This window comes from Mus musculus, chromosome 9 (genome assembly GCF_000001635.26).
Source record: "Mus musculus strain C57BL/6J chromosome 9, GRCm38.p6 C57BL/6J".
Classification (NCBI taxonomy): Eukaryota; Metazoa; Chordata; class Mammalia; order Rodentia; family Muridae; genus Mus; species Mus musculus.
The window spans coordinates 20495068-20522015 of record NC_000075.6 but is presented as its reverse complement, the minus strand read 5'-3'; the positions used below and the strand labels follow the sequence as shown (position 1 = coordinate 20522015).

Below are 26948 nucleotides of genomic sequence, written 5' to 3'. Positions count from 1 at the left end.
TCTTCTTCTCCCAAGCACCACTAGTACCATCTACGGTACTGGCGATGGATCCCAGGGCTTCGTGATGCTAGTCCGGGCTCTACTAACAGCCCTGGGTGGTGAAAACGTGATGGAATCAAGGACTGAGGTGTTAGCAGAGTCCAGAGACACACAAAGACAGGTCGACATAAAGGTGTCTGGAGACAGCACTAACTGAATGGACCAAACGGATCATTTTTCCTGGGTTGGCAGATTGTGCAACATGGCTAAGGGCATCGCGAGCGTGAGGGAGAGGCGGGAGAGAAAAGCTTTTGTCAGCAGCATCTCCACCGGGGCGTCCCCACACCCATCCTCGCCCCACCGGTCCGCCATCAACCGAGGCGCACCCCGGCCTGGTCCCGCCTCTCGCCCCGCCCCCGCACTGCTCCCCCTTCAAGGTCTCGCTTCTGATCTCGACCTCTCGGCTCTTTTCCTGTCTCAACGCCCCTTATGAACCCACCCGAAAAAGGGTGCAACTGTCGGGACGCTGGAACAAACAAGTTTTTCTCTCCAGCTTGGAGAGCTCCAACGTGGCTGAGAACTCCGAGCCGGAAATGGAAGTGACGTCACGGCCAGCCCCCCCTTTTCTCCGAGCTCTGAGTCCTTCTCGGCGTTTGTCCGAGGGCTCTCCACGCAGCGCTCGGTGAGGATTCGGTGAGGAGCTGCGGGGGCGGCGCGGGGAGGGCGAGGACTCGGTAGGCCTGTGCGGGGAGGCGGGCCGAGCTCTGCTCGCGGGGTCCCGCGGCTTCCCGGGCTCTGCAGCCTTCCCGGGTGCCGCGGCCCGAGTGCGCATCCCGACTCAGCCCTGAGCTGTTTGCACCCACCTTTCTTCTAAAGCCGGTGTAAAGTAACCTTCGTGGAATTATTTTCCTCCCCAGAAAGAATAGACTTTTCGCCATTGGTATCACATTGAGACGCTGCATTTTCCATTCTTGGACCGGGCGATTCTGTTTGGGGGAGCCGAGCTTTGGCTGAAAGGTGGGTGAGGGCAGCCTTTTCCTCTTGTTTTTCTTTTTGTGTGTGTATGGAAAGGAATGCTTTATCCGATTATTTCGCTTTCGTGGGACCTATGTTTACCTGAGACACATTGCATTCTGATTTTTTTAAAAAGGCAACTTCGTTGTAGACTTTCGCAGAGTGCATTTATCTGTATATAAATATAAACGTACAAAGACCCGGGTCTTTGTGTTGAAGAAAAGTAAGGATAACAAGTTACTCTTGATTTGATGCTGGGGCCGCAACTCAGAGCCTCATGATGCTAAGCACTCTCCTGCTGAGCTACACCCTAGCCCAAATAGTTAGCTATTGTCTGAATGTTGTAGGCCTGTGCCTCCTTGCAGACTTTAAAAAATGGAGGCTTTGTTAGGTTAGTACTGATTAAACTGGTTGGTTTTTCAAGGAAAATTAAAATACAGTTTATGTTGAACTATTTGAGAATAGGTTGGGAATTTCAGGCATGATTTTTTTACATAACGGGGTAATACATTTTCTAAAAAAAAAAAAAAAGAAGATACTGACCCAGTAAGACCGTAAATACTGATCTTTCAGCCAAGATAATAAAAAATTAATATTATCTAATATCTTCTTTGTGTGAAATCAGAATTCTTCATTGTTATAAGTTTTTGGGTGTTTTTGCATCTAAGATCTTTTCAAAGTTTCTTTGTTTTTCTAATAGTGGGAATTGAATCTAGGGCTTTGTGCATGTTTAGTAAGCTCTCTTACTGAGCTATAAACCAAGACCTCTTTAAGGCATTTTTGCTGTTATTTAATCTATTTTAAGTTGTTATCTGTTTATGTGTGGGGTGTGGGTTTCTGCCTTGAGTGCAGTGCCCCTGGATGTCACAAAGGGCCTTGGCTCCCTACAGCTGCGTTACAGGAGGTTGTGAGCCACCTGGTGCGGTGCCGGTGTGGTGCTGGGAACCAGATCTCTGGTTCTGGAAGAGCCGTATGTACTTTTAACTAAGTCTTCAACCCCCATTTTAAGGTTCTTATATTGAAATTTTCAGATACCTTTTTAGGATCTTTGAACCTAGGGTAGGTCATGTTGTTTGTTATAGTAACTTTTTAAGGAGGTATGCATTTTCGCATTTCGATGGTTTGTTTCTGTTGGCATTTTTCTCCATTTAAATTTTTTTCTCCATTTTTGATTTTTTTTCACTGTAGACTAACTGATGCTTGGATTTCTGAGTGAAGTGGTATATAGCTCTTGCCTAGAATGTGTGAGGCCCTGGGTTTCAGCTTCAGCACACCAGTGAAGGGAGGTAGTGACAAAAATCTAGCTTAAGCCTGTTCTTACAGTCCTGAATAACTGTATTACCAATTGATGAGAGCTTTGGAAGTTCATACAGTCTACTGAGTTTTTGAGTTAATACACCTTTGTTATATGAGAGTACACAAAGGTAAGGTGTGTGTGTGTGTGTGTGAGAGAGAGAGAGAGAGAGAGAGAGAGAGAGAGAGACAGAGACAGAGACAGAGACAGAGACTGAGACAGAGTCTAGGTGGCGAACCTGGGGCCTTGGACATGGTAAATAAGTGCTCTGTCACTGAGCTATATCCACAGCCTTTTAACGGGTTAAACTCCATTTGATTTTGTCCACATGAGTGCATGTATATCCTGGGGTAAGTGTCAGGTGTCCATCTTTCCTTTCATCGTGTGGGTCCCAGAAATTGAACTCGGGGAACCTTAGGTTTTTAGGCTTGGTGGCAAATGCCATTACACACTCAGCCATTTCTGAGGAGCTGGGGCTGGGGTGGCTACTGCTTCCTCCTCCTCCTCCTCTTCCTCCTTTTCTTTTTCTTCTTTCTCTTCTTCCTCTTCCTCCTCTTCTTCTTCCTCCTCCTCCTCCTCCCCAGCACAGATGTTCCATACACCTTTTTATTTGACAATGTTGATTGTACAAAACACAAAAAGTATATGTATGACTATAACTCATATAATGTATTTTGATCATATTCACTCCCAAGAGAAGTGAGTTCTATCTAAGTTGAGACCAAATGACAGGGTTTAGGACTAACCACGGAGAAGGAGAAGGGCGTAGGAGGTAAGGGGAGCGTGGTAAGCAGTGACTAATTATATTTGTACAGTGCAAGACGAGAGCTTCAAGAGTTAATCCAGGGTTGACAGGAATTTCACTTATTTTCTTGGTGGTACACAAGCTCTTATTCTAGCAGATGGGTAGTGGAGACTGGCAGGAGTATCATTGCAAGTTTGAGGTAACTCAGGGCTATATAGTAAGGCACAATCTAAATAAACAAGGGGGTCAGTGGTTAAAAACACTGGCTGCTCTTACAGGGTAGGAAATTCACCTGTGTTAGTTATTAGTCTTAGGAAATGTTTGTGTTCCTAAATAGTCAAAACCTCTTGGAGTGCTTTTAGACTGCTTTGGGTCCCCCCATCCAAACTAGGGCTCAGTTTCCCTGGGGGAATGTTCTAGTTCTACTTACAGGAGGAACCAGTCCTGTGTGACTACTTACAGCTACGGAACAAGTTGGAGCCACTCCAGGGGTAAACAACTAGAAGACTCACCTGCCAGTGTGGTGTATCTGAAAATAGCAGGGATACTTTGGCTTGACAATGTCCATGTTATCTTCTATATTTGCCTTTTAGGGGATATAAATTAAAAATTGATGGTATCAGATGAATCAAAAGAAAAAGAAAGGAAGGAAGGAAGGAAGGGAGAAAGAAAGAGGACGGAAAGCCAGGCATAACTATAATCCCAGTACTTTGAAGGTGGGGGCAAGAGGATCTTGATCTAGGCCAACCTGAGCTACATAATGAGTTCTGGGTAAGCTGAGGCTACATGAGACCTTGTCTCAGAATATCCAATCAGGCCTCCCCACCCCCAAGGAGTTGTTACTATTCAGTTGGTAAAGTTATACATATACTGCTGGTGTCAGAGTTTAATAATTTGAGCTGTTGGTAGTATCTGGTAGATTTTCAAATGTGTATGTCTTAATATAGTTATAGTTTAAAATCAAAAACAAATTAAATGTATATAAAAGTATATTAAATGTATATTAAAAGTACTTACAACTATTATTTAAAATTGTATTCAGTTAGAAACAACTGTGGGAGCTGGAGATAATGGTTTAGTTGGCAGAGTACTAGAATGTAGGAAGTCCTGGGTTCTATCTCTAGTTGTGCAAAACTGGACTATGAGATGTACTCTTGTAATCCTGGGACTCAGTAGGTGGAGACAGGAGACTCATCTTACCAAATTGATAGTGCGTACCACACACAGATGAATTTCTTTGACATGTGTTTCCTACCCCTCGGGTTCTGTGAATGCTAAACCAGTGACCCATATTTCTGTCTTCTACATAGAATGCCTGTCCCAGTCAAATCTGGACTCTGACTTCATTAGAAAGCACTTGTTTTTAAAAATTAATAGAGTCCAGGCAGTGATGGTGCACGCCTTTGATTCCAGCAGATGGGATGCAGAAGCAGGCAGATCTCTGTGAGTTCAAGGCCAACCTGGCCTTCAGGTTGAGTTTTAGGACAGGCAGGGTTACTCAGAAACCCTGTTTCGGGGGTGGGGTGGAGTGTGGAAATTAATAAAAAAAAAAAAAAAACAAACGAAGGAACATGTGCATCCTTATTAACTAGTGCCTAATAAGTTTTAACACATTTAAAATGTCACGTGACTGAGTATGTTGATGGAATTCTAGCACCTGAAAGGTGAGGGTGGTAGAACTTAAGTTCAAGACCAACCTGAGCTCTGTAGCAAGTAGCAAAGGTGGAAGGGAAAGGAGCTCGTGTGTTGTATAGTATGTGTTGTAGAGCTTGAGGCATACTGCAACAGTCTACAGTGCGGTTGCTCAGCTCTTTTACATGTATTTGACATCTGTAGTAGTAATTAAACAGGTCTCTAGTCTACCTAAGAACATACAGAGGAAGCTGTAACTTTTCCCCAAGCGAGGAGAAACGGTTCCCAGGAGACATGGTATCACCATCACAAGCCGTATCCGCTAAGCCTCCCATTTACACACATTCTGGGTGAATAGCATTGTTACCCAAAGATTAAATTAGAGCTAGGGTGGTAGCTATGGCCTGTAATCTTAGCTACTCGGAAGTCAGGGTTATAAAGTGAATGCAAGGTCAGTGCGATCAATGTAGTGAGTCCTTGTTTCAAAATAAGTAAAAGAAAGGGTTGGCTCTCTCAGTGGTAGCATATGTGAAGCCTTAGGTTTCATTCCCAATACCAGGGAGGGTGCTGGGAGCTGAATTTGAAGCTGAATCTCATAGAGGTAGGGTTTTGAGTGCAAGGTCAACATGGGTTACATAAGGAGACTTTCAAAAGGAGAACTAAACAAATTTAATCTCCAGTATTAAAAAAAAGTAGAAAGATTAAATGCTTAGACACAGTTATTACAATCCAGTGGGAAATGACTGCAGTTCTTCTCATATGGCGTAGGCTGGCCCCAGACTGCAACCCAGGCTGGCCCCAGACAAGTTCCCTATCCTCTTGCCATGGTTTCCCAGTTGTTAGGAGTACAGATGTATGCTGCCTCCCCTGGCTTTTTACCTCTTTTTCCTCCTCCTTGGATATTGTTCCATTTTCCCCTCAGCAAGAACACTGTTCTGGGCTATATATCTGACCAAACACCTTTCATCCTCAGAGTGACTTCCATCCTCTCTCCTTTTAATAGATTTTTAAGTGTGTATTTGTCTCTGTCTGTCTCCAAAGGCCAGAAGAGTTGGATCTTCCTGTGGATGGAGTTCTAGGCGGTTGTGAGCTGTCAACATTGGTGCTGGGAATTGAATTTTGGTCCTGTGCAAGTTCACGCCCTTACCCGTGCAGCAATCTCTGCAGCCCCTTTTCTTTGTTTTGTTTTTAGTTGCCACTTTCTCTTAACTTTATGCATCATGAAAATCTGTGAGACTCCAAACTTCCCTTTTGCTCAGAATGTATCCTTGTTCCCACATTCTTTTTGGTACTTGGGGATAATTGCTGTAGCCAGTAGGTTAGTGCCATTTTGCCTTTTGATTAGGTATTTGATTTTAGACAACTCTCAAATGACCAGGTGACAGTCTCATTTCTAGGATCTCCTGATGAATGCTGTCTCTGGAGTCAAAAATCTAGGTTCCTGGAATTGAAGGCAATTTCACATGTACTCATCTATGTTCCCACTCAAGTTCTATGGGGGAGACCATGCCATGTAGAGTTGTGATTCTGCCTTCCATAGCTCTGCATTAGAAGAAAGTGTTACATTGTCTGACATGTATTATGTGGGTAGTTGTTACATCTTTTTTTTGAGAGGGAGTTTTGCTGTGTAGCTCAGAATAGCCTAAAATTCTGTCTTCTTCCTGCCTGCTGGCCTACATGCCTACATCACCCAATCCATTTGCAGAGTGGTAGGGGTACAGTTTTGCTGCTGTTGTTGTGGGAGAACAGTCTCATTATGTAGCTGAGGCTGTATTGGAACTCACTGTGTAGTTCAGGCTAGCTTTGAACTCGTACTCTTCCAGCCTTAGCCTCCTAAATGCTGGTATTACAGTTGTGTGCTACTTTACCTGACTCAGTGGCTGTATCAGTGTGGTACATGTATAGACTTACCATTATTTTTTAACAATATAGTATGACAACCACATAACATGTATATTGTTGTATTAGGATTTTTTTTGTTTTTTAGTTAGGGTCTCATGTTGCCCAACCTTGCCTTTAACTTACAATTTTAGGGATTAAACCCCACCCTATCCCCACCTCCAGAGACAGGGTTTCTTTGTGTAGCCCTGGCTGCCCTGGAACTCACTCTGTAGACCACGCTACCCTGCCTCTGCCTTCTGAGTTCTAGGGTTACAGGCATGTGACACTGCTGCCCAGCTCAAAGATAGTCTTGAACTCCTGATCTTTTGTCTGTATGTCGTAGGTGCTGGGATTTCATGCTCCAGTACCTGGCTTATGCTGTGCCAGGGATGGAACCCAGGGCTTCATACATGCTAGGCATATACTCTGCCAGCTGAACAACATTTTCAAACCTGTGTTAGATATTTTGAGTAACCTGGTGACTTCATACCAAGAAGTATGTAAGTAACACACACATATAGTATGGTTTTTACACAAGGATTTATACAGCTGTATATTTTAGGGTCTCTAGGGCACCTGAGATCCCAGGGAACATCTGTATACTAGAGCACAGCATCTTGGGCTGGGGAGATGGTTCAGTGGTCAAAGCCCTTTCTTGGTTCTGGAGAATGGAATCGGGATCCCTGGAATCCACATAAATATTGGGTGGGTGTGGCAGCTACTCTGTAATTTTAGCACTTAGGAGGCAGAGATAAAGGACCTGTTGAGTAAGCTGGCTAGCTAGACTAGTTGAATCTTCAAGCTCTCAATAAGATGGAGAGCAATTAGGGACTCTTGATAAATCAAATTCAGGCCTCCTCATGAACGAACATTCTTGTATCTAATGTGTGCTTATTATGGCAGCTACTGCTTGTTAGCCTGACTACACCTGGAATTGACTAAAACCCAAGATTCTGGCTATACTTGTGAGGAAATTTTTTTTTTTCCTTAATTAAATCACTTGAAGTAGAAATGTCTAGCTTGCTCCCTGGGATCCTTGAGTAGAATATACAGAAGGTGATAAGGACATTTTAAAGCTGTCTGGCCCCTTCAGGTCCCTCTGGCAGTTGATCTTGGCAAAGGAAATTTCTGGTTGTTACCCATGGAATAATTCCAGCCCCCAGGGTGTGTCAGCATTTATCAAAAGTTCCAGGAGCTGGGTTACCATGGGTACTACTTCAGGGAGGGGAAGGGCTATTTGAGTAGAGGGAGGAATTCCAAGATGCACTGCAAACAGCTCAAGTACATCCCCTTTACCTTGTGTAAGGGGTGAAGCCAGGCCTTGGAGCTGCCAGGTGAGCACTCGGTACTACTGAGTGCATCCTGCCAGTGAACCTACGGGATTCGGCAGGTCACAGATACCTGATACCTTGTAACCTTTCAGACAAGGCAGTCCAGTGTGTGTGTATGAGAGAGACAGAGACAGCCAGATAGAGAGATAGACAGGAGAGGAGGGGGCAGATAGAGACAGGCTCTGTTGCCTAAGCTGACTTGGAATTCCCTTCCAAGTGTTGGAGTTAAAAGTGTGTGCTCCATACCCATAGTAACTTCATACAGATGTTCTTGTCACCAGTCTTGTCTTTGTATACCCTTGATTGTCCAGACAAATGGTGGGCAGTTCCTTATGAGTCACTGTACATGTGTCCTGGCAAGGCAAACAGCAAACATTCATTCATCTTCTGCTTTTTAAAAACATCTGTGTGTATGACATATGTGTTTATATGAAGTGTGAGTGTGTGCGTATGACTGTGGAGTCAGGGTAACCTCAGGTGAGAGAGGGAGAGGAGTTTGTGTGTGTGAGAGTGATGCCTCTGAGTTTTCTCTTTCCACTATAGGTTTAGGAATTAACTCAGGCTGTCAGTCTTAACCCACTGAGTCATATTGCTAGCCTAGTAATCCCTTCTTTTAATTTGCTGCTAGGTAGCCTATACCTGGGAACAGTGATAGAAGGGTTTATTCAGAATACAAAAATTAATTTTTTATGAGGCAAGGTCTTGTGTATCCCAGGCTCGCCTAGAACTCACTCGCTAGCCAAGGATGACGCTGTTCCTCGCCTTCCACGTGCTGGGTTTACAGTCTCCTCAGCAGCCTGGCTACCGTGCTGGGGATGTAACCAGGGTTCCATGAGTGCTAGGCAAGCATGCTGGCAGCTGAGCTACATCCTCAGACTGTTTCTTTTTATAGGATTTATTTTTTCTTATTCTGTGTGTATGCATGTGTTTTGTGTATATATCGGTCAAAGGACCTCCTCTCATTTCCCTTTGGCCACAGTATGTACACATGCATTTACATATAGTCGCATACACAATCTCATGCCCACACCACCCTCCACTGGCTGTCTTTCTTTTTGTTGGTCGTGGTACATGGGTTCGGTGGGTTATTGTGTAACTTGGTGTGTCGAGACCTGCATGCTGGACATGGGTTTTGCACTTTTGTGAGTCGAGTTATAGCAGCAGGTGCTTTTGAAAGTTCATTAGAGAAATGAGCTTCCTGCTTCCAGCCATCTCCCCAGAGTGAGGGTTATCAAGTAGGTCGAAGGTTGTCTCCTGAAGAGCCAATGGGTGTAGTGTTTCCCTGGCCGGAAGCTCGGGATGTGCTGGAAGCCTAAGAGTGTGGTTTTCATTTGACAAGAGAACCCTCCATCTCACCTTCCACTCTCTTCACTAAATGCATTGCGGAGGTCTTTTTAATTAAATTAAAAAAAAAAAATTGTGTGTGTGTGTTTTACTTACCTCTATGTCTGTGCACCATGTGTATGCAGTGATCTTAGAGTCCACAGAGAGTGCCAGATTTCTGGATGTGGAATTACAGATGGTTGTGAGACACCATGGGGGTGCTGGTAATCTTGGAGCCTCCAGAAGAATAGCAAATACTGTTAACCTCTAAGCTGTCTCTGGCCCTTGCGCAGAATAGTTTATTGTATTTTTATGGTGCTAAAAATGCTATAGTCCTTTGCCTCAGGAGTATTAGGTAACTGTTCTGCCAGTGAGCTTCATCTCTAAGCCTATTCTGTTCTTGTTTGACAAAGTCTCACCATTTCCCTCCTGCTGGCCTCGAAGTCTGTCTTTGTTCCTCAGTCTTCATGCACAACTTGTATTTGCAATTTTTCTTTTTTGAAAGATGCAGTCTCCCATAGCCCAGACTGGTTTTGAACTCAGCATGTTGCAGAGGATGGTCTTGAATGTCTAATCCTCCTTCCTCTTCATCCTCTGAGAGCTGGGATTAGAGACCTGATTCGTGAGGAGCTGGAAGTATAATCCAGGGTTTTGTGCATTCTTTGCAAGCAGTACTAACTGTAGTATAAACCCAGCCACTTGCATTTTAAATTTAAAAAAAAACCCTTTATTTATTTTATGTGCTCAGGTATTTTGACTCGATGTCTGTATACCATATGCACTATGCCAGTGGAAGCCAGAAGAGGGCATTTGATCCCCTAATCCTGGTGTTGCGAGTCAGTAGTTAGCCACTTTGTGGAAGAGCTGCAAATGCTCTTAACTACTGTTAATATCAACATCTTTTTTCCTAAATGCTGCAGTATCACTCAGCCAAGTCAGCCATGTGCAGTAGTGTGATAAGGATGGTCTGTGCCTCACGTTTTCTTCATTGTCACCATTGATTGTGACCCATTGGTCTCAGTTAAATCCCAGATTTCCAGGAAAGACTCCTGTATTTGTCAGTGACAGAAACTTGAGAGGAAGATGCAAGGCTGCTCTTTGTGAAAGATGAGTTTCGGCCCATTTGTCACAAGTTTCAGTCTGTGATCTGTCTCTGTGCCCGTGGCTTTAGGCCTTAGGTGATGCTGAGCATCAGGATGCAGAAGCATGTGGTGAACGAGGTTGTGTTCCTCTTTGCAGCCAGAACAGAAAAACCCTTGTGAAGGGGCCAGGGACAAGGCAAACCTTCAAAGGCAGTCTTACTTCCTCCAACTGGGTCCTAGCTACCATGTCTCTCATTAAGGTTGCCTGGAAAACATTCCACTGCTTTCCAAATCCAAAGTCCCCAAATCTACATTCCTGCAAACAAAGCATGGTCAGGCCTATCACAGCACTACCCCACTCCCAGTACCAACTTCTGTCTTAGGGTTTTACTGCTGTGAACAGACACCATGACCAAGGCAACCCTTATAAGGATAACATTTAATTGGGGCTATCTTACAGGTTCAGAGATTCAGTCCATTGTCATCAAGGTGGGAACATGGTAGCATCCAGGCAGGCATGGTACAGGAGGAGCTGAGAGCTCTACATCTTCTGAAGGCAGCTAGGACAAGGGTATTAAAGTCCACACCAACAGTGACACACCTTCTCCAACAAGGTCACACCTCCTAATAGTGCCATTCCCTGGGTCAAGCATATACAAAGCATCACAGCAACTGACCTGCCAGTCTATTCTAAAAGAAATCCCCAAGTTCAGTAAGAGATACTGTCTCAAAAAATAAGAGCCATAGAGAAAGATAGCAAACATGACTTTCTGGATTTCCTGAATGTCTGCACAGGTGAGTACACACACATACACAAGTAAATAAAAGTACGTTTACTTATTTTGCATATGTGTAATTAGGTATGCTCATATACATTGAGGCCAGAGGACAGTTTAGAGATCTGGGAGTGAAACTCAGATTAGACTTGACGGTAACCACAAAACACTCCCTTGGAAAGCTGAGACTGGAGAATTGTAAATTTGAGAACAGCTTGGGCTATGAAGTAAGACAGTGTCTCAAGTTCTATCTCCTCGTGGGCTGAAAAGGAAATAATTAACTGCTGTTGCTAGCAGCAAAAGCAACATTTGTTTGGCCTTTCAAGGCAGGTGCCATAGTAGGCACTGTATTGAAGTCACTCACAGATAATGTGAGTCCTGTGATTTTACTGGATATCTTCCCCACTGTAAGGAACACTGCTACTTCCTGTATTTGAGAGGCCCCAGCATGGATTAGCAAGGGACCAGAAGGACAGGATTCTAGGCATAATTGTAGTGGGCACTATCTGTCTTTAGAGTCTAAATGTGATTTTTAGGACATTAACCCAGCATTTGGGATTCATCAGCTATAGAGAAAGCTGCATAGGGGTTTTGTGTAGGTGAGTTCAGTTGGTGGATAATGAGCTGTCATTGAATGCCACCTTGTTAGGCTGGTGTTCTACTGGATTTATGAAACCGTAGCATTATTTGTGGGGAGAGTGCATATGCCACAATGTCATGTGGATGTCAGAGGCCAGTGTTCAGGAGTCACTTCCCTCATTTTACCACCTGGGACCTGGACATAGATAGGACTCAAGTCATCAGGCTTAGCAGCAAGAACCTTTGCCTGCCCAGCCATCTCAGTGGCCCGTATTTATGTGTGATGTAGGGGAGGAGGGCGTGGGTAAGCCGGGTACTGGGGATTGAACATAGGGTGTGACACGCTTGTTAGGCAAGTGCTTAACTCTGAGCTACGTCCTTAGCCCTTTTTAACTTTTTGAGACAGGAGCCTACTAATTTGCCCAGGCTGGCCTTGAAGTCATTCTGTAGCCTAAGCTGGCTTTGAATTTATCTTTCTGCTTCAGCCTCCCTAGTAGCTGGGATTACAGGTCTGGTGTTTTTAAAAGATAACATTGTTATTTAGCTGCTTTGAAGTCTCTTTGCTTCTGTTTTGAAAGTGTTGAGATTACAAAGCCTCCTTCATTATTACCTGGCTTTCATGTTTTTTTTTCTTCTTTTTCTTTAATTTTTTTTTTAAAGAGTGAGCCAGTCTTTAAACTATTTATTACAAGATAGCAATGAAAGGGAAAAAAAGAGGAGATTTGTTGAAGAAATGAAAACAAACTTGAAAATAAGAAAGTCAGCTTCTCTGGCTGGGCATACAGCTTTGGTGGCTGATCTCATGCCTGTTGTGCTCAGAGCCCTAGGTTCTGTCCCCAGTATCACACAAACATGGACTTTGATGGCACATGACTCAGAAGGTAGAGACAGGATTGTGAGTTCAAGGCCAACCAACTCTTCCTGTTTGGAGAGGTGGGGTGGATAAGGAGAAGAAAAAGACAAAAATTGACATTTTTTTTCTTTTTTGAACCCCTAATAGTAAAAAGGTAATCCATACTAATGAGCCCGGCAGATGATTCTGATCTGTCCGTGATCCTGTGCCACTATGAACTAGAAAGGGCATTTATGTATAAGTCTAGTGTTGCCAATCAAGACCCCACACCCTAGAATTTGTAATGTGCTCTGAGTGTGTGTGTGTGTGTGTGTGTGTGTGTGTGTGTGTGTGTGTGTGTGTGTAGAGGCCAGAGGTAAATGTTGGGTGTCTTCTGCAATCACTCTTTATATTATTATTACTTTTTAGGTTTTAGTTTTATTGTTATTGTTGGTGTCTTTGTCTGCCCATGTGTGGGTATACTGGGAGGCCAGGAGAGGCCATTAGAGACCCTGGAGCTGGACCTATTGGGTGCTATGAGTTGCTGGATGTGGATGCTGGGAATTGAACTCAGGTCCCTCTGCAAGAGCAGCAAGTGCTTTGAATTGCTCAGCCATCTCTCTATTCCTCATACATCCTTGTTTTTGAGACAGGATCTCTTGCTGAACTCAGAACTCTAATTAGATGAGAATGGCCAGTGAGCCTTCCCAACACTGCCAAGATTTCTGTGTAGGTTCTCGTGCTTGTATGACAAGCACTTTACTGACTGAATGCTCTCTGAATGGGTTTCTTTCTTTGTTTCTTTGTTTCTTCCTTCCTTCCTTCCTTCCTTCCTTCCTTCCTTCCTTCCTTCCTTCCTTCTTTCCTTCTTTCTTTTCCTTCCTTCCTTTCTAAAGAAAATTTAAAATTGTTTATTATTATTATTTTATTATTATGTTTTTTATATGAATGGGTTTTTGCCTGCATGTGTATGCACCACTTTTATGTCAGGTGTCCTCAGGGTGTCAGATCCCCTGGAACTAGAGTTACAGATAATATAAGTTGCTGGATGTGGGTGCTGGGAATTGAACCCAGGTCCTCCGGAAGAGCAGTCAGTGCCCTTAAGACACATAGCCATCTCTCTGCCTTCAGTTCCTTTTTAAAATACCTGTCAATTGTTCTAATCTCTGGGCCAAAGATGATATAGCCAGTGTCAGTTCTCTTTTTGTGTTGCCATCTTGTCCCAACCCAGTTTTCAGTTTGTGCTTCCTGTGTGTGCATATGCAGGACTCTCTCCTCACTGCTTGATTTTTTTCTTGTAGTACTTATGAAGTAATATATCAGTTCTTTTTTTGTTGTTGTTATGATTATATTTCCCCATAGGACTTCTAGATCTGTACAGAACAGGATATTTTCTGTGTCCTTCCCTGCTCTGCTCATGCCTACCACAGGAATAGGACTTCCTAATAATTTGCTGAAAGAATTAAAGAATAAGCCAGACCTGAAATAAACCAGTACCTCCAGTACCTCCAATAAATGAAATAGAAGAGGTAAGATGATTTGTAATAATGTTTTTATTTTAACCCATATATTGAAAATACCATTCTAGTACATAATAAAACATTGGGATGCTTACTTTTTTCCAGACATGTTTGATTTATGTTTATAATAAATGAGATGAGTAGTTTTTAAAGATTGAGAACCTGGGGTGTAGGTTAGTGGTAGAGTGTATGTTTAGCTTGAGGTCCTGGATACAGTTCAAGTCACACACACAGGGCAGGGAATTTAGCCCCATGGTATATATAGTTCTTGGCTCATACACAGAGCCCTGAATTCTATCCTCAGCGCCACATAAACCAGGCATCGGGGAACACATCTGTAATCCTAGTAGTTGTGAGAAGAAGGATCAGAGGTTCAAAGTCATCCTAGCCACATGGTGAGTTCAAGGCCAACCCTTGTATCACAGTATGACATTCTGTCCTTAAAATAAGAAAGAGGGAAAAGAAATAGATTAGCAAGTTCAAGCTTGTTTTCTGTTTTGTTTTTAAAGAAAGGTTGTCTTTCTGTAGTTGAGCTCTAACTCACAGTCTTCCCGCCTTGGCCTCTTCAATGCTAGTATTATCAGTGTGCACTCTCAGGCCCTGGGCCAGATGTACTTCAGAGCTGTCAGACAATAGTCATGTTGACTTTAAAAATATTTCAACTTCAGTTTTTTAAAAATTAAGTCATAATATGTACATGTCAGTAGTCATTTACATGTGGAACTTGTGACTCCTGAATAGTTCTGTGACGGGTCCCTATATTCTCGTCATGTTAGGGAGCAGTAGCAATCATAGAAAATCAAGCTTTTTGGACAAACTGAGCTTCATCAGTTCTCAGTTCATTTCCAAACTGGGTAATTAATACTAGACGGATTACTAATGCTGCCTGAATGTGGGTGTTTCAGTGTGGGTAACTCTATCTTCTGGTTAGGATGCTTATGATAGCAGGTGAGCGTATATATGTAAAGGTCCTAGCACAACTTCTGACAAAAGTAGTAAAGGTTAATTGGTATGCGTATGGCTACTGTTAGTGAGTAGACGTTTGTTGGTGGGTTTCACATATATTATCTGCAGAGAGTGAGCACTACTGTGTGATGTTTGATGACTGATGTTCGATGTTGTTGATTAATGATTGATGTGAACAGGACTCCATATAACCCTGTATTAAGAGGAATGGAGATTGCCTCTGTCCACTTAGATTCATAAGCTGTCCCGAAGTGATCTTGGCATCAGGGAAGGGAGTGTTCAGGCACATTTCACCATCAGCATCACGGGATGGCAGCCATTGATTTGTCCCATGGTAAGTCCTTGTTGAAGCTCTATTTCAGACTGTTTTAGGTCTCTCCTGCACAGTAAAGTCCAGCGGGCAGGACTTTAGTAGTTTTGTATGTTCATTTACAATGAGCTGAAGTGGGCTGTATAGGAGTGGTTTGTGATTTAGGGTCCCAGGATGTATGCTTGCGAAGAGATGTGTAATTGTCATGAGTTCTGTCACCAGGGGCAATATAGAGTCATATGTTTCTTTCTACATTTTATTTTATTTTATTTATTATTATTGTGTGTATTTGTATGAATGCGGGTAAATGCAGAGTACTTTTTGGGGGGTCAGTTCTCTCTTTCCATGTGAGATCCTGGGATCAAACTCTGGGCATCAAGTGTGAGCATTAACAGGTGAGCCATCTCACTAGCCCCAGAATCAATGTTTTTTATACCGTAAGTTCCTTTATCTATAAAGTGAGAACGCTCTCTTTCTCAGTTGGCAGCACAGTTCCTAGCTTGCCCTCTGGCTCCAGGGGAGGCGTAAGTGCTGTGGCATTTCTTGGTAGGAATATGTATTTATGTGGTTTGATGAGTGTATAGATGGCAGGGGAATGTCACACTGTTGTGGAGTGACTTCATGGCATGTGAATGTGGGGATTACAAGCAGCTCTGGGATTTTATGCTGTCTTTCTTTCCTATCAGGCCTTCTTTCTAGAGAGCCTATCTACGTCTACGAAGCAAACATAGAGGTAGACGGGACGGTGACTGACAACCAGGCAAATTGTTACCAGGTAAAGAGAGAGGATATCATTCTACCAGATACAACTTCCCATCTGTGATCTAGAAGCATTTCCTTCTAGAGTCTGGAGTTGACACAGACTCAGTCTCTAGGGCTTTCTTAAAGGAAGTACATTCTCACTAGGGGGTGAAGGTTATCTTGTTGAATTTTCCTGGGGAACAGAGCCTTGCAAATCCTTCTAGCATTTTTGTTATTGCTTATTAACGTGTTTGCCTGGCTGGGGATTGAGCCAAGGCCTTTTTATCCATGCTAGGCACATGCTTTACTACTGAGCTCTATCCCCAACTTCACTAATTAATGTTTGCTTAGATAGAGTCTGGCTATGTAGCCTAACCTTGAACTCGCTAGCCCTGGCTGGTCTCAGCCTCCCTATCCAGTGTTGGGGATTACAGACATGGGCCCCCGCTAACTAATCTTGAGCTTCACTTACAACTGCATGTCTTTTGTTTTGTTGAGTCTTCTGACAGTAAGTCAGGTGAGAGCACCCTTTTCTCAGAAGCGCTGTTTATCCCATATGTACAGTTTGTTTAGGACTGTGCTGCAGTGAGACAGTAGGACCAGAAGAGCTGCTAGCCTGGCTGTGCTGGTAGAAATCATGCTTATAAAGTCATGGAACAGTAGAAGGTCGGCAGAGAGTGGGTGTAGAGAAAAGAGTTCCTGGGCCACGGAAGCCTGCAGCTTGAGGACGATCTGAGAACCATGTCTAGGGATTAGGTCCTCCTTCCTAACTTTCCATTGAGTACTACAAGACTGTTACTTGGCTCAAACCAACGTGTGTGTAATGGTTTAGGATTCAGTGACCTTCGATGATGTGGCTGTGGAGTTCACCCCGGATGAGTGGACTTTACTGGACCTGACTCAGAAGAATCTATACCGAGAGGTCATGCTGGAGAACTACGAGAACTTGACTTCAGTAGGTAAGGCTGCCAGCATTCCTCCTTACCTTTTATGGAACAGATACATGGTGCATGCTTCTTAATGTGTAAGAGACTGACCATGTTAATTATGAACTTAGTGGAATGACAGGTCAATTTTTAAATAAAACTTGTGTGTGGGGCTGGGGTCAAAGGGCTTACACCTTTAATCCCAGCACTTGAGAGGCAGAAGCAGAGGCAGGTGGACCTCTTGAGTTCACAGCCAGCCTGTCTATATATCTAGGGCTGTATAATAAAGTCAAACTAAAAAATAGCTTTTCTAATTCATGTGTATGTGTGTGTTTTTATACACGCGTTCACGTGCAGAAACTATAGAAGGCACTAGGTGTTTTCTTCTATCACTACCTATTCCTTTGAGGCAGGCTTTCTCCCTGAGCTTAGAGCTCTTGTGTCTTTCAGACAGTAAGCCCCATCAGTCCTCGGCATCTACCGTAGCATTGTAGAACAGGCACATTCGAGGCCATGCTCGCCTTGTTCTGAGGGTTGCTGAGCTCAGGTCCCTGTGATACTGTGATACTGTAGCAAATGCTCTTAGCCAGCAAGCCATCTTCCCAGCTCCAACAAATCAAATTCCTGGCATAATACGTAATGATCTACAGTGGCAAATCTTTTTTATTTTTTCCTTTTCTCTTTCCTCTCTCCCTTTCTTTAAAAAAATTCTTTTTGTTTTTTGAGATTATAATACAACTCCATTTCGCCCTTCCCTTTCCTCTCTCTGTATCTCTCCCTATATCTCCTTCCTCTCATGGACCCTCACTTTCTTTCAAGTTCATGGTCTCATTCCATTCATTGTGTGTTTATGTTCCTAAATATATAAATATAATCTCCATAGTTCACGTAGTTTTCCTTGTATGTATGTTTTTAAGGCTGACCAGTTGGTATTGGATGACCAGTTGGCATGCTCTTCCCCTGTGGAGGTTCCCCCCCCCCCCCCCAGCATACCTTATTTGTCTATAGTTCTCTGTGTAGGGGGAGGCCTCTTGAACTTCTCCTTGCCCACATTAGCATGTCTATTAGTGTCCTCCTTGCCCACATTAGCATGTCTATTAGTGTCCTCCTTGCCCAGCTCCTATTTAAGCTGAGACTTTTATGTAGTTTCTGACATTACAAAGAGATAAAACCTCACAACAAACTCCTTGATCCTCTGACTTTAAAAATCTTTCCACCTGCTTTTCTAAACTGTGAGTTGCACTGTACATGTGCCCATCAGGACCAGGCTCTACAGCTTTGCCGTTTGATCCACTGTGGCTCTCTGTGGTAATTTCTGTCTGTTACAAAGATGAGGGATGAGGACTACACTTATTTGTGGGTGTAAAGATGCATATTTAGAATGTAGATGGATTACACTGGTTTAGTACGGTGTGGATTGTAGGTTCTCCAAGATCTATGGCTTTTGGCACTAGGCATAACTTCCCTTTTGTCAAGTGGCTCTTAAGGCCAGTTAGAGAGCTGTTGGTTATGTGTGTCAGTTCTGTATCCTTACGGTTATTATGCCATGCTGGCTGTTGTGGTTCAGGGACGTCATAGCTCGGCTGGATTCTTGTTTGCTTCCCTGGTACCTGCAAACTTCATGATTTGTTTGTTTGTTTTTTTTTTCTTCACAGCTGAATAGTATTACATAAGTCTTGTGTACCCCACTTTCACTCTGTATTTGTTGATTGGAGCACTTTTAGGGTTGTTTCCAGTCCCCGGCTGTTGTGAACAGAGCAGCAGTGAGCAAGGCTGAGCAGGGGTCTGTGGAGTCAGATTTCAGGTCCTTTAGGCATGTGCCAAGGAGCAGTGGTGCAGCTCAGTCATACGGGGGATTCATTTTAGCTTTCTGAGAGTTCTCTACATTGATTTCCACAGTAGCTGCACCACTTTGCAGTTCTATCAACAGTGATTGAGGGCTCCCTTATCCCTCGTCCCCTTCAGTATTTGTTACTGGTTAATTTGTATCTGTATCATTTTGCATGAGGTAAGATGAAATCTCAAGGTTGTTTGATTGACAATTTCCTCCTCCATGCTAAGGATGCTGAGCATTTAAGGAGATGTTTTCCTGTGCATTTTGTCCTCATTTCCCTTGTCCCTAGTCATTCCAGACCCTCCCCAGTGATGGACATTAAAAACATTTCTCAGCCAGGATTTTCTTTAGAGAACTCTGAATCTTTTGTTTGTTTCTTTTCATTTTTTTCTCCTTGTTTTTTTGTTTGTTTTTTGTTTTTGTTTTGTTTAAATACACTCTATTTACATAGCTCAGGCAAGCCTTGAGCTAAAACTCAAAAATTGCTGCCTGCCTCTGCTTCCCAAGTGTTGGAATTAGATGTGTGTGCCGCCACGTCCTTTCCCCTTTTCTCTCCTGTTTCATTTTTCCTTCCTCTTTGCACTTCTTCTTTGCCCTTTCCCCCTTCACTGTGACCCTATATTTGGAATCAGAATCTTTCGTGTGTAGTCCAGGATGGCCTTAAACTTGGAAGTCTCTGTCCTCATCCTCCCAAGTTACAGGATTTCAAGTTACTTACACCCCTGTGTCCAACATAGTAGATTTGTTTTTGTCAAGAGTGCATGCGTGTTGTACTGGGCTGTGCATCCATTGTTGGGTTTGAAACCCTAGCATGGTGCACATGCTAGGAAAATGTTTTACCCTGGAGGTGTAGCCCTTCAGGAAGTATACATTAACTTCCATTTGGTTTTCAGAGAGTAGAGCAAACCAGTCCTTTCAGGATACAGAAATGTTGTTTTTTCTATGGTACTAGAGATTGTACTGAGAACCTTACATGTTAAGCCACACCCTTCCCTCCCCCATATTTGAATTTTAACTTACTTTGAATGAATTACCTTGCTTTCACTTGAACTGTGATTTCCTTGGCCATAGGAAAGTTTGTCATCTCCTGCTGAGCCTTTTTCACTCATACGTGTTTCTGTATATGCAGGATGTCAGTTATTCATTCCTAGTCTGACCCCCTGGTTAAAACAAGAAGAGTCCGAGGTGGCGGAAAGTGCTGTTCCTCAACGTGAGTATTCATAGAGAAATCTGTTTGGACAAGCTTGGTATTGTTTTGCAACTATAATCACATTTTCTTACAATGTACCGGCCAATTGAATCCATTTTTCTCTGTGAGATAATCTGCCATTTCACATAATCTGTTGCTTCTGTGTATTCAGGCATACCTATGATCTTAACAGCTTATGCCTTCCCTTTCATAAATTTAATATTTCAATATTGATTGTTTTTCCAGAGCTTTATGGCTTTGCTGTTGCTGTAACTGTCACAGGGTCAGTTTGTAGTTCATTGACTGTGCTTTTCTTTTTTATTACGGCGTTTTTGTTCTTGTTTTGGAGGTGCTGGGGATTGAACCAGCAGGGCTTGGCCTGTGGGGTAACCATTCTACTTACTGAGCAGTCTTACTGCTAAATTTTTAACGAAACAAAATTCTTAAATCTCTGTGTGCAGCTGTACTGCTGTGCAGTACACATCGCAGCATGTGTGGAGGTCAGAACTCCTGAGTCGTTCTCTTCCCACCGTGTCACTCCAAAGGCTTGAACTCAGGTTGCCAAGTTTGGTGACAAGGTGGCCTCCACCTTGTAGTTTAAGACCAGATCTCTCATGGAGATCTGGGGTTTACTGATGAGGCTAGGCTGGTTGAGCTGTGAGCCTCAAGGAATCTGTCTGCCCCTGCCTCTCCAGTACTGGGATTATGAGTATGTGCCACCATGGCGGGCATTTTCAAATGGGCTATAGGGTTCAAGCTCAAGTCCTTGTGATTTGTCACCTAGCCATCTCCCCTGCCTCTTTTTTCTTGTTTTTCTGTTATTATAATTGAAACAGAGTCTTAGAATTATAGCCTAGACAACTCTCGAATGTTAAGATTCTTACGTTAAGATCACAGTTGTGCACCATTATGTCTGCCTGTCTTTATTTTCTTATCATTTTGGTTTTCAGCCTTAGCCATCAATGGCTAAGCTAACTTTCCAGCCCTCACTTTTATTTTCTTAATGTGCTTAACTTGAAAAGAAGGACAGATGACCCTTATTCCTTAACTCCTGTACATGCCATTCATTTTCTAAACTTCTTGTGTTTCTCTTTCTATTTAACTTAAGAATTGGAACTACAACCTACAATTGACGATTCAGAGCTTGAGAATTATTTTAGGATGCAAAGTTCCAGTGCAACAGAAATGGTAAGATCAGCAAGGACTTTCTATTTCATACTCAAGAAGGGGGTCCTTTGTAGTACACCATACAAAAGAGAGATACTTGGGATGAATAGCATGCTCCTGAGAGGAATTGATGTTTCTGAAGAACTGTCTGGAATATAATGAATTGGGAGATTCCCCCAAATAGATCATAAAGATTTTTGTCTCATTGTTTCCACAAATATGTATTTCCATATATGCAATTTGATGTGGGAGTTTTAAGCAATTATAGAGAACCACTTTTTTTAGTGTATATAATTAGTCATCAAGATTTTGACAAAGGAATATGTCATTCAGTTTGGAAAAACTAAAGGTCAGGAAATAATTGCATGGAAAAGAAACCGTAAATTTCATTGTGAACATAAAACTTTTTGTTCTCAGGTGGGTGACTCATCTCTTCACGAGCAGTCAGGAAACCACAATGAAGAGGACCTATGTGACTCTAAGCCATGTGGGAATGTGTTGGGTGAACAATTATGCCTTAACACAGAGGTGAGCATGCAAAGTCAAGGATACAGTTCTGAGTGTAACTGGTATGGGAAAGACATTCTTTCTTTGCTCAAGGAAACCTCTACTGGACAGACCGTTTCTGAGCTTAATCAGTGTGGAAAACTCTTCAGTCTGACTCCAAACATCATGTACCCGAGCACTAGCACAAATGAGAAGCCCTTTGAATGCACAGACTGTGAGACAGCCTTTTTTAATCAGTCTTACTTTCAGCCAGATATGAGGCCTCACAATGGAGGAGAACCCTTTGACTGGAGTAAATACGGGAATGGTTTTATTCATCCTACAGGCCTTGCTATGCATCTTCCAATTCTCAATGCAAGAAACCCCTACAAATTTGAGGAATGTGGAAAGGACTTTCAGTATTTTGCATGCCTTAATAATCCCATGGGAATGTGCACTGGAGAAAAATTCTGTGACTGCAAGGAATGTTGGAAAGCCTTCACGGTTTCCTCACACCTAACTCAATATGTATCAATTCATACTGAAGAAAAATCCAAAGTATGTAAGATATGTGGGAAGTCCTTTGCTAACTATTCTCGACTTTCTGCACATGTAAAAACTCATAATGAAGAAAAGCCCTTTGTATGTAAGGAGTGTGGAAAGGCCTTTAAAAATATGTCATACCTTAATGATCACGTTAGAATTCACACTGGAATAAAATCATACAAATGTATGGAATGTGGGAAAGCCTTCCTTCGATGGTCAGGCCTTACTGAACACATAAGAGTTCACACTGGGGAAAAGCCTTACGAATGTAAGGAATGTGGAAAAACCTTTTCTAGATCTACTCAGCTTACTGAACACATAAGAACACACACTGGAATCAAACCTTATGAATGTAAGGAATGTGGGAAAGCCTTTACTCAGTACTCGGGCCTTGCCACCCATGTACGAATTCATAGTGGAGAAAAGCCCTTTGCTTGTAAGGAGTGTGGGAAGGCCTTTACCAGGACCTCTGGCCTGATTCATCATGTGAGAACTCACACAGGAGAGAAGCCTTTTGAATGTGTTCATTGTGGGAAAACCTTCATTACTTCCTCCCATCGCACTAAACATCTGAAAATTCACAGTGGCGAAAAGCCCTTTGTGTGTAACATATGTGGGAAAGCATTTATATATTCTACATCCCTTAACATTCACATGCGAACCCACACTGGAGAGAAGCCCTATATATGTAAGCAGTGTGGGAAAGCCTTCGCTGTTTACTCACGACTGAGGAAACACAGCAGAGTTCACACTGAGGAGAAGCCCTATCAATGTGAGGGTATGGCCGTTGCTATTTAGCCTATCTGTTGCCACCTTTAAATATTGACAGTGACACCAAAGATCATCAGATTAGTCTTAACTGCTTTGTGTGGGTTATAGAGGCTCACACTGGCCTTAGACACCATCCGAATTTTATGAAATAGGATATTTAGGTGCCCCCCCAACTTTTCTTCTTTTGGGTAGTGCTGAGGATTGACCTAGAACATCATGCAAGCTAGGCAAGCACTCAGTTACTGAGCTACCGTTTCCAGTTACCCTGGAACCTTTTCATGAATATCTGAGTCAGAGCATCTGTGGGTCATAAGTGAGGCCAGGACACTAAGTGGCTTCATTCTGATGCTTGACTCTTTGTAATCATAACATTTCTAAATGCTATGAAAACAGATTTGATCCTTTTTTTTGGTTAATGGCTGCCAGTGTGGCTTGTTAATGTGAAAATTCATCACAGGCCAAGATAATATAGGACACAGGTGGATTGTGGAAAGACACTCCTAGGCAACTACTCGGACCCCATTGGTTCTGATGAGCATACCAAGAAGTAGTTCCTACCTGTTCTTAATAGCTAGTCTACTTACAGATGTTAATCCTGTGGTCCTTTATAAAATTCAGATCGTCCATTCTGCCCCATCTTTTGAATCCATTTTGGATTGCAGTGACAGTAACTTTGTCCATATTCCTCAGGTTGGTTGAGATTGATGATCTGAGGATAGAACTGGGGGCCTCGTGGATGCTAGGCAAGTACTCTGTCACTAAGCTACATTCCTAGCTGGCCTAGTCTCTTAGCACAGATTTCTCAGTTATTGTAGTGTGGATAGGCTGAGAGTTTTTTTAAAGGTACAGTTCTCTTTGTTTAACAATTTCTTCTTAGCTTCAGTGTTCTCCCCTTTTCATATTTTACTAAAGGCACTCAGGAGGAACCAAGTTGCTCCTTTTGAACACTTTAATTACAGATAAGTTTCTGAGTCTATCACTCTCAAGTTCTAACTTCCACACAAAATGTTTCTATACAGATCTGCTCGGTTCAATATCACTACACACCACTGATTGCTTTTTCTTCATGTTCTAATAACATGTTCTTCCTTCTTAACTAAGGGAGTCCTCACCAGAATAGCTGGCCTCTACCTGTCACTCAGTTTCAAGGCTACTTGCATGTGTTTAAGTGTGTGGTTTTTTTTTGTTTTTTTTTTTTGTTTTTTTTTTTTTTACTGCATTGCCACAGTACCACAAAACACTAGAGCTGGCAAAATGGCTCAGAAGGTAAAGGTGCTTGTGAGCAGGAACTGAGTTTGATCCCAGGGACCCACACAGTCAAAGGAGAGCACGGACTGCTACACATTAGCCTCTACTTCTACATGCATACCACACTTGCACACACATGTATACACCATAAATATAACACAAAACAGCATAAACCAAGGTGCTTTAAAATTTCCCTTTAAAAGAAACAAAATTTTAGGTTAGCATAAGTATTGGGTTTTATTATGGCATTTTCATTTCTATAGATCGCTGTACTTCTCATTAGCTTACCACTTTTGGATAAAGGTTTAGGGCTGTGAGTTTTGCTCAGTGGTAATAGTCCTTACCTAGCATATGAATAGCTAGTTTTCATTTCCTGCAGTGGACAGACCATATATAGCAATTTATTTTCTCACACATGCAAGAATAACAGCATGGGAGCTAGTGAAATGGTTCAGAGGGCAAAGCTCTTTCCCTGCAAACACGAGAACCAGAGTTTGCTTTCTCAGAACCCATCTAAGTGCAGGTGGCTGTGGGGGCAGGCCGCCTGTAACCCCAAGGCTTGGGAAGTAAGAGGGGAGTCCTCAGGCTATCTGAGTAGTTAGGTTACTTGAATCTACGAGCTTCGGGCTCAGCAAGAGACCCTGCTTCAGTGAATAAAATGGAAAGTGCTTAGGGAAGCCTAATATTACTTTCTGGTTTCCACATGCCACCTGCAAATGTGGAAACACCAACATGCACATGCACACACATGAACACAAAATAACAGCATGCTTGGCTTCTGGAGTAGACTCTTCCTGGCATGCAGTCGCTTTCATATGACAAAGTCTGAAAATGAGGATTTTTTTTTTCCCTCTACTCATACAAATCGCAGCATTGTGGAATGACGTTTCCACTCATTGTCCTGGACTATCAAATGAAATTCTAAAGACCCTATCTGAACAGTCATGCTGAGCTTTAGATTTAACATGAATTTGAGAGGGTCATAGATTCTTTTGGTTTCCTAGACAGGTAATGATATTTGTAGATAATGATGTTATTTTTTTTTTTCTATTTTAGTTGTTTCCTTACATAAATTAGTATGATGTCCAGCACACTAGTGAAAGTAGTAAAAGCATATTTTTCTTTAGAATTATAATGAGGTATGCTCTCCATTATACTGATTTGCTTATTAGGATAGAGGGTTTTTTTAATATCTGGATTTTGCATAATGGTTTTATAGTATTTCTTTCTTTGTGAGGCAAAATTCCTCTTGGATTCATTAATTGCTTTCCCTGTATCCTCTGAGATGACTATCCTCATTGGCTGGTAGCACTCAAGTATCTAGGATTTCATTGTTCCATAATAATAAATACTGGAATGACTAAAAGGACTCCAAAATAAAGCAGTCATTTATTAATGATTATATATTATTTGTTTTCTGATGTTAACTTTAAATTCTTAGATACATTCAACTTGGACATTAAGGTTCATTTTTGTTTTGTGTGATTGCTGAGGATCAAACAAGCCCAGCTGAGGCAAGCACTCTGCCACTGAGCTATAATCTTGAGCCCAGTGGATCGATTCTACTACTTCATGTTGTTTATGCTTGCTCACATAAAGACTACCATAGATATTCTTGAGTAGCATTGGCATAGAACTTTTCCTTATATGTGAAGAAATGGAGTAGGGATAAGAAGAGTGCCTGTTTAGCAATGCACAAGGCTGTGGTTTCAGTCCTCAGCGCCACCAAAACAGCCAGATGTAAAACGAACTGACTGGTTTTAGCTGTAGATTAGAACAGTGTCATACACTGCAGTGAATGTATTCCTCTCCTGTCCTAATTCTAAACCTGTTCAGGTATCCTGATTTAGAATAATTGACACTGTTTTAGGTACCCGTTTTCTATTACCTTAAACTATTCAGTATCTTTTATGTTTATAGGACACCTAAGATTTACAGTATCATTTAAATTTTTTGAGTATATTTTTCTAGGCATGCTTTCATTTTCACATATGAAATTTATTTTTTCTTGTATTCCTGATGTTTCATGGTTGCATAATTAACTAACTTTGGGTCTGCCTTGTATTTCAATCTGCAATAATTTCTCCTTGTATTTAAATTGAGTTAATCCTCAGTCAGTATTCTTTTGGAGAGTATTTGTCTCAAACTACAGCATGTTGCCTCACACTGTAATCTTAGGGGTTGGGAAGCCAAGGCAGGAGGATCACAGATTTAAGGGGAGCCTGAGCCTGGGCTATTTTGTGAGACACTGTCTTAAGAAGACAAAAATAAAAAAATAAGACAAGACAAATGTGCCCAGGGAGGAGTTGGGGCCTGGTAAATAATCTGGGAGGGAAAAAAATTTTGTCTTGAAATACTTAACTTTCCAATATAGTTTTTATTTCATTGACTCTGGCAGGTATGTACATGGTTATATATTTTAATTTTCTTTTTGTATCCTTGGTTAAAAAAAATTTGGGGGGGAGGTGCTAGGATTCAAAGTGGGGGCTTTACACATGCTATAACCCAGGTGTAGATGTGTCTTTTATATATACTTTAGTTAGAGTTTTAAAACTCTGATTACTTGAAAATTCCTGATTAACAATTCTTTTAGACCATTATGTATAATGCAACTAGTAACAAAATTGGAATTTTAGCAACTTTTTTCTTCTGTATTTGTTGCATGTACCTTTTCTGTAATGTTTTCACTGAAAATTTTACCCAGTGCTTGAAATTTATGTACTCCATTTACTATTTAGTTGCTATTCTAAAACATTAAATCCAGTTTTAAAATAAA

General features: G+C 42.1%; 1 protein-coding gene across 2 annotated transcripts; it reads left to right on the top strand.

Annotated features, from left to right (window-relative positions):
- Window positions 1–596: 596 nt before the first annotated feature.
- Zfp266 (zinc finger protein 266) lies at window positions 597–26948 on the top strand. Of its 2 annotated transcripts, none has more exons than NM_001135019.1 (9): window positions 597–661; window positions 897–996; window positions 13831–13997; window positions 15134–15288; window positions 15951–16039; window positions 16838–16964; window positions 19895–19975; window positions 21063–21142; window positions 21539–26948. In NM_001135019.1, the coding sequence occupies exons 4-9, from the start codon at window positions 15264–15266 to the stop codon at window positions 22949–22951; spliced, it is 1815 nt and encodes a 604-aa protein (NP_001128491.1). In that variant the 5' UTR covers window positions 597–661; window positions 897–996; window positions 13831–13997; window positions 15134–15263; the 3' UTR covers window positions 22952–26948. The 2 variants fall into 2 exon arrangements, with proteins under 2 accessions (NP_001128491.1, NP_001075954.1); NM_001082485.1 differs by having other exon boundaries at window positions 597–672.

Excerpts from the sequence above, each read along its gene's own strand:
- Zfp266 (NM_001135019.1), top strand. The coding sequence starts at position 15,264 with ATGGCAGCCATTGATTTGTCCCATG. Across the intron at positions 16,040-16,837 it reads ACCAGGCAAATTGTTACCAG|GATTCAGTGACCTTCGATGA; the intron begins GTAAAGAGAGAG and ends GTAATGGTTTAG. Across the intron at positions 19,976-21,062 it reads GGAAAGTGCTGTTCCTCAAC|AATTGGAACTACAACCTACA; the intron begins GTGAGTATTCAT and ends ATTTAACTTAAG.